The 8,098-nt window shown below is 49.3% G+C and overlaps 1 protein-coding gene across 1 annotated transcript in view; it reads right to left on the reverse strand.

Moving 5' to 3' along the window:
* The window catches only part of LOC146295050 (oxidation resistance protein 1-like), a 30,315-nt gene extending 23,960 nt beyond the window's left edge, over positions 1 to 6,355 (reverse strand). The window contains exons 1-2 of the mRNA XM_084695900.1: positions 6,339 to 6,355; positions 2,871 to 3,073 (exon numbers count right to left, since the gene is read on the reverse strand). Coding sequence (XP_084552026.1) covers positions 2,871 to 3,073; positions 6,339 to 6,355 — 220 coding nt within the window. The remainder of the gene's footprint in view (positions 1 to 2,870; positions 3,074 to 6,338) is intronic.
* Between the last annotated feature and the right edge of the window lie 1,743 nt (positions 6,356 to 8,098).

Here is an 8,098-nt window from a genome sequence, read left to right on the forward strand (position 1 = left end):
CTGACGCACTCCACCTTGTGGAACACCCCATACTTCTAACACAATTCCAACCCTGGCTAGAAGAGCTGTCAATAATTTAGCGAGCAGACCATTTTGAGGATAAATGAACATAATAGGGCTTCATAAATAGAATGCAATCAGTGAAACGCACTTCTTCACCAGTTCAAGAACTCTAGGCTGACCATGATAACTTCTTTCTAAAACATTTACGTGTCATCACTCTGTTTCATAGTAATAATTCTAACTCTAACATAAAATGTGAGTAGACCTTCTTCAGAATACATGATTTTATTAAATCATACGTCTAATGGTGTACGCCTAATTTTTATCCACATAAGCACCATTTGGCTTGCGGCCAGGCACGCAAACATAGTTGAGTTCAGTACATGCATCCCTGTATTTACGCACAATGCAAAGTGCCACCAAATTGAGCCCAATTACACCGAATTATTACTCTTAAACACAGTGACGATAAACCGGTAAATGTTCTGGAAGGACTGTCTGCCCTGTCAGTCCGTCAACTAAAAGAGCGCCTGGCTGCAAGGCGCGGCGCACAAGATTGAAGCGGCAACAAAGCACCTGACCAACCTGGGGAGCGGTGACGCACGACTCTGCTGAGCAGCCCGGAGTTGTATTTGAGATCTCCCGCATGAGAGTTTATGAAAACTATCTCTCTCGTGGGGGAGACAGGACTGTTCGTGTTGGAAGAGGACCCTTCGCTCCCGCTGGTCAGGCGCGTGCTCTTCCCCGTGATTGACAAAATATAATCCATGTTCAGAGAAAAACTTGTGCAATAAATGTTTTTTGTGTTACGTTGCGTGCGCTGTCCGTGGACGTCCCTGGCCCCATTTGGATACAAGCGTCAGCCAAATGAATACTGTAGACGTCCTACTAGACCGTGAGACAGTGCAATATTTGCACAACACTACGACAGCTGCCAAACGAGAACTGGAGAAAGTGTTTTTTTTGTGTGTTTTTTTGTTGTTGCTAGTTTCAGTTTGCTGTCACAAGACCGCACATGGGCCAAAAACCAAGGTCGAGTTGGTTAGTTTGGGAATTAAAGGAGCCAACAGTTTAGTATGTCAAACCAAAAGGTTTGACCAGGCCCGAATTACTGTGCTAAAGAGAAGCGGGAAACTGCAAGTAAGTGAGAGCAGAGAGATAGAGAGAAGAGATAGAGATGTAGAGAGGGGATGAGAGAAGGAAGTGGAGAGAGGGACGGAGGGAGAGAGGAAGTGAGAAAGATAGAGAAAGTGGAGGGAGAAAGAGAGAGTAAGATGGAGGGAGGGAGAAAAAGAGAGCAAGAGGGAGTAGAGAGAGAGAGTGGAGAAAGGGAGACCCCTGCAGACTCTGTCTGGAGGGGTGTAAGGTGCAGAGAACAGTAGAGTTGAGTAGAGCAGAGTTGAGTAGAGAGGAGTACAGTAGAGATGGCATCTTCAGGCAAATCTCACCCCCCCCCCCTTCCATTTATTAAACTACATTGACACACGTGTCACACAGTCAGTAAGACACTATAGAGAACAAAACATTGGTCCCTGAATCCACATTACTGTAACATGGCTGACCTCCCTCTGCTGGCAGGTGTTGGTAGTACAGCCGAGGTAAATGCGAACCGCTGCCCTTTCCCAGCATGACATCAAACAGACAGTCAGCCCAGTCTGTGTGTGCGTGTGTGAATGTGTTACATTCCAGTGAGGAGGTCTAACATTTTCTAACACTGCCTCAACCAATGGCCTTCCTCCACTACTGTCTCCATAGATACAGTGTTGTCCAGCAACGTGCCAGGGATGACTATGATGGTCCAGAGATGAGAGGAAGTCTGACTGCAAAGGACTCTGGGTAATGATATCAAAAGGTAAAGACTGATTGAACATGATGGCGACCTTTCGGCCCATGGCAAAGGTCACAAGGTCAGCAGCGCTATGATGTCACTTTCATGTCTCCACAGAAAGCAGGACCAGGAGTAAGGTTCTACCAAGAACGGTTAATGAAGGGTTCTCCAGGTGGAACTCTAGGAGAGGTTCTAACTAAAACCATATACAGCGGAATTGAAGGAGAGCAAGAGAAGATGATGGATTGAGGAAGAAAAAAATGGAGAGGGGGAGAAGGAGAGAGAGGGGAAGAAAGAGAGAGAGAATCATGAGACATCATTAAAAGAGAAAGAGTATGAAATGGGAAGAGTGAGATAGAGAGAGAGGGAGAGAAGAGAAGAGAGAGAGAGGAGAGGGAGAGAAGACAGAGTGAGAAGGTTCCCGCTGAGTGTCAGTACATTAGTTCCTGTTGTCTGCTCGTGTCACTTCCTGCTGCTCTTCCAAGGCCACCCAAGACCAGATGATTGAACTTCCTGTCATCTAGAGATGCCATGTCGTTCTGATCCACCTTGGATTCCCCCCCCCCTGTCTCCTCTCTAAACGCCTGTCAGCCTCTCTCTTTCTCCCTCCCTCTCTCTCTCCCTCTCTCTTCCTCTTGGGAAGGATAGAGAGAGAGAGAGAGAGAGAGAGAGAGAGAGAGAGAGAGAGAGAGGGTGGGAGAGAGAGGGACAGAGAGGGACAGAGAGAATGAGAGTGTGTGTGTGTGTGTGTGGCTGTGTTCTACTAGGACGCTACAGAGGCCCTATGCCGGCCACACACACAGCCTTGACTTCCCCTCAGGCCAAAGGGATGGTCCCTTGGTCTAATGGGAAGGCTTGGTAGTAGGAGGAGACCCAGGTTCACTCCCTGCTGGGCAGACTGGTTTGGGTGTGTCAGTGTGTGTGTGTGTTTTCAAACCCAGATGTGCACACAGGGAACTCTACACTCCTCTCATTTTGGGACTGTGTACACGTAACCCCAACCCTCCCCAGGACAGGGTTAAGGTGCCCCGCTCCTCACCAATAGTGTTGCCTCGCTTGAGCTCGCCGCGGCGTGGGTTGCTGCGGGGCTTTGGATTGGTGGTGTGGTTCGCCTCGGGCGTGGCGCCGCAGGTTGCCCTGGCGACGGCCTGGGGCAGGAAGCGGACGAGGGGCGAGGAGGGGGCCAGTGACCCGAGGTACCCCTCACATGGGATATCCACCGACTGAGACTTCTTCTTTAACCTGGAGAGAGAGAGAGAGAGAGAGAGAGAGAGAGAGAGAGAGAGAGAGAGAGAGAGAGAGAGAGAGAGAGAGAGACAGAGAGAGAGAGAGAGAGAGAGACAGAGAGAGAGAGAGAGAGAGAGAGAGAGAGAGAGAGAGAGACAGAGAGAGAGAGAGAGAGAGAGAGAGAGAGAGAGAGAGAGAGAGACAGAGAGAGAGAGAGAGAGAGAGAGAGAGAGAGAGAGAGAGAGAGAGAGAGAGAGAGAGAGAGAGAGAGATAGATAGATAGATAGATAGATAGATAGATAAATAGATAGATAGATAGTTGGTTGGTAGTTGGATAAAGAAAGAAAGAAAGAAAGAAAGGAGGTGTGAGATAGAGATGATCGGTTACAAGAGACAAGGAGCAATCCAGAATGGGTCTGTATGTGTGTGTGTTTGAGTAATATTTTAATTGTTAACTAACCGCTCATAAAGGCTCATAAATCAGTAAGTGAACGGAGCAGTTCTCCATTTTACAACAACCAGCTGGTTGCCTGGATGCACACACACACACTCAAACACTAACTCACACATTTACACTGACACACACAAACAGCCATACAAAGTTGGTGCTGTCTTGTCTGTTCCAGTGAAGTGGGCAGAACAACAGGAAGAATGTGTATGCACACACAGTATGGCTGGCGCTCAGGTCCTGTGCTTGGAAGAGTCCTGGCACTTTGTGCACGTGTCCCTGCCCCTCCCTCCCACTCCATCCATCAGTCCATCCCTCCCTCCCTCAGCCTCCCTCTTCTCTCCCTCCTCCCTTTCTCCCATCTGTTTAGGCAGGTCTGGCTAGGCTACATAGAGGCTAGCCTCTAGTCAACACAGCCAGAAGCACATCTGTTTACTGCTTTTCACAGATGGATTCATAGTGGATGGTAGTAAATGATGTGTCTGTGTTTTTCTCTCTCTCTTTCTTTCTCCAATCTCTTTCTCCTCTTTCTCCATGTCTCTCTCCCACCCTTTCTCTTACTCCCGAGTGATAGTGAGTGGTAGTAACGTAGTAACATAGTGAGTCTATCTTCCTTCATCTCTCTCCCTCTCTCTCCCTGCTCTCTCTACTTCTCTCCCTCTTGCTCCCTCTCTCTCCCTCTCTCTCCCTGCTCTCTCTACTTCTCTCCCTCTTGCTCCCTCTCTCTCCCTCTCTCTCCCTGCTCTCTCTACTTCTCTCCCTCTCTCTCCCTCTCTCTCCCTGCTCTCTCTACTTCTCTCCCTCTTACTCCCTCTCTCTCCCTCTCTCTCCCTGCTCTCTCTACTTCTCTCCCTCTTACTCCCTCTCTCTCCTTCTCTCTCCCTGCTCTCTCTACTTCTCTCCCTCTTACTCCCTCTCTCTCCCTCTCTCTCCCTGCTCTCTCTACTTCTCTCCCTCTTACTCCCTCTTACTCCCTCTCTCTCCCTCTCTCTCCCTGCTCTCTCTACTTCTCTCCCTCTTACTCCCTCTCTCTCCCTCTCTCTCCCTGCTCTCTCTACTTCTCTCCCTCTTACTCCCTCTCTCTCCCTCTCTCTCCCAGCTCTCTCTACTTCTCTCCCTCTTACTCCCTCTCTCTCCCTCTCTCTCCCTGCTCTCTCTACTTCTCTCCCTCTTGCTCCCTCTCTCTCCCTCTCTCTCCCTCTCTCTCCCTGCTCTCTCTACTTCTCTCCCTCTTACTCCCTCTCTCTCCCTCTCTCTCCCTGCTCTCTCTACTTCTCTCCCTCTTGCTCCCTCTCTCTCCCTCTCTCTCCCTCTCTCTCCCTGCTCTCTCTACTTCTCTCCCTCTTGCTCCCTCTATCTCCCTCTCTCTCCCTCTCTCTCCCTGCTCTCTCTACTTCTTTCCCTCTTGCTCCCTCTCTCTCCCTCTCTCTCCCTCTCTCTCCCTGCTCTCTCTACTTCTCTCCCTCTTACTCCCTCTCTCTCCCTCTCTCTCCCTGCTCTCTCTACTTCTCTCCCTCTTGCTCCCTCTCTCTCCCTCTCTCTCCCTCTCTCTCCCTGCTCTCTCTACTTCTCTCCCTCTTGCTCCCTCTATCTCCCTCTCTCTCCCTCTCTCTCCCTGCTCTCTCTACTTCTCTCCCTCTTGCTCCCTCTCTCTCCCTCTCTCTCCCTGCTCTCTCTACTTCTCTCCCTCTCTCTCCCTCTCTCTCCCTGCTCTCTCTACTTCTCTCCCTCTTGCTCCCTCTCTCTCCCTCTCTCTCCCTGCTCTCTCTACTTCTCTCCCTCTTGCTCCCTCTCTCTCAATTATTCTCTCACTTGTCTCTTGTATGCTACAGCGTCGTACAGTTAACCTCCACGGAGCAGCAAAAATGTCCAAGATGAATAATAAATTATGATTCAATTAATGATGACATAACTATGGTGAGACTATTCACTCTGCAATCAGAGTACATACCACTCTGAACATACCGTGATAGACAGAGTGATGACAGTGAAATTCAATGTATTCACCAACCTTCCCCGATACACACACACACACACACACACATACACACACACACAATTTTAACATCAAAGTATTGATAGCAAAAGACAAAGACCCAGAGAGACATAAACACTTGTACAATTCGTCAAATCAAACAGAATACAACCCGTCTCTATTATTAGTATCACAGCTCCTACAGTATGCTACAGTAGGGTTGTTTTTCTCATGACTACAGATATCTATCTTCTCACAATCTATTGATGATATAGTGGTAGGTCTATCAGTGTTGATACAGTAGGTTCTCTGACACCACCACAGGAATTGATATAATCTAAGCAGAGTAAACAAAAACAACAATAATGTCTAATCCAAAACACCAGACATGAAGAACAGTCTGTTCATCTAGTTTTAGATCAGTTCATGTTGCCATTCACTGCTGTGCATGTGTGTCCATGAGTGTGTGTACATGTGTGTGTGAGTGTACGTGTGTTTGGGTGGATGTATATGTGTGTGTGTGTGTTTGGGGTGAAAATAAAAGAGCCAGACTAGGCCTCTCTGAGCCAATCACAGACAACCTCCCTGCTCTGACTTGCGGGCTGATTATGTAACTGACTGTTTACATAGCTGGCTGGCTGGCTGGCTGGATGGCTGGCTTGCTGGCTGATTGTATACATGACAGGTTGATTGTTTACATGACAGGTTGATTGTTTACATGACTGGCTGACTGACTGTTTGCATGACTGTCTGACTGACTGTTAGCATGACTGTCTGACTGACTGTTAGCATGACTGGCAGACTGACTGTTAGCATGACTGTCAGGCTGATTGAAGTAGTACAGATGTTGGACTCACCGTTTAGTGCTGAACATGGTGCAGCTGGTCTGGGAGCTGGGCCAGTCAGGTAGTGGTTACCAACAGCACTTGACTAGCAGTCTTTAACTACTAGTCTTTAAGTGGCACGCTTTAACCAGTAGTCTTTAAATAGAAGTAATTAACTAGTAGTCTTTAACTAGTCGTCATTCACTAGTGGTCTTTAAGTCTGGGTTTCTGGCCTCAATCTGCTTCAGAGATGAACCTGAGGGGAAATAACACACACACACACATACACACACACACACACACACACACACACACTGTAAGGTGAGGCAGGCCACAACAGGGTGTCAGATGAACATGACCCACACCAATTGTGTATGTTGGGGGGAGGAAGGGGGGGTGGCACCTATCTCTGTCCGGCTCGCTGAGCCGCCCTGTCAGTTAGACTGAGGAGAGGGAAAGAGAGACGGAGGGTGAGAGAGGGGAGGGAAAGGGGAGAGAGAAGGAGGGAGAGACAATGGGACAGAGGGAAAAGAGAGCGACATAGAAGATGGGAGAGTGAAGGGAGAGAGAGAGAGCAGAAAGAGGGCGGAGACAGAGAGAGGCGATAGAGAGGGGGGAGAGGGAGTGAGAGGAGAGGAGAGAGGGGAAGTAGGACCAGTAGACACTAGTCTTTAGTAAGACTGGTGAGGAACTAAGCTGCCCTGGACTCAATAATTAATACTGTTGTCCACTGTAGAGAAGGAGGGAGAGGAGGAGGGGATGGAGGGAGGAAGGAAGGAAAAGAGAGAGAGAGAGGAAGGTGGTGGGGCATGAAGGGGGGCTCAGGGAGGGACGGCTGGAGGGGAGAGGAAAAAGGGAACAAGGGTGTGTTCGGGTAAACTGCTATTTTAGTGGGCAGGGTGTGGTGGGAAGATGAAGAGGACAGGTGAGGATGTGGGTGGTGAGGATGTGGGTGGTGAGGATGTGGGTGGTGAGGATGTGGGTGGAGGCCAGTGTAAGTGTATCGGAGCTGATCTATTAAACATGTATGCTGTGTCCAGTGTGACGGAGAGAGGATATAAGACAGGTTTCCCTCCTCAATCAAGGTTCTGATACTCTATCTCCTGCTTCCACACACACACACACGTCATTCTCATGTAGGTGCCAGACCAAAACAACTAGAGCAAAAACACAGCATAACCTCAAAATAACCAAACTACAACCATCCCCAGTCAATGAATCCAAACAGCAACAGAAACAAAAACAACATGGTGATTCGTTCTGTGTGCTGAGTCATTGTACCACCACAACCTGGCAACATACCCGGCTGCATTCTGGGACATGAGAGGGGCGTATTTTATCAAGCAGACAAAAGGGGAGGAGACAGACAGACAACCAGGCAGACAAGCAGGCAGGCAGGCAGGCAGGCAGGCAGGCAGGCAGGCAGGCAGGCAGGCAGGCAGGCAGGCAGGCAGGCAGGCAGGCAGGCAGGCAGGCAGGCAGGCAGGCAGGCAGGCAGGCAGGTAGACGTTAGTAAGCCTCACTGGCTCTTCTTGACTGAATGCGAACAGACTTGAGGACAGCCACTAATGAGACTACACAATCACCAACCAAGCAAGAGAGAGATGGAGAGGAAGAGAGAGAGAGAGAGAGAGAGAGAGAGAGAGAGAGAGAGAGAGAGAGAGAGAGAGAGAGAGAGAGAGAGAGGGAGAGAGAGAGAGAGAGAGGGAGATGGAGAAAGAGCGGGTGAGAGAGATGGAGAGAAAGAGAGAGATTAAGGAGCCTCTAGAGAGAGGCAGGCGGCCAGAGCTCTA

Source organism: Hypomesus nipponensis, chromosome 4 (assembly GCF_054491055.1).
Source record: "Hypomesus nipponensis isolate SF chromosome 4, ASM5449105v1, whole genome shotgun sequence".
NCBI classification, from domain to species: Eukaryota; Metazoa; Chordata; class Actinopteri; order Osmeriformes; family Osmeridae; genus Hypomesus; species Hypomesus nipponensis.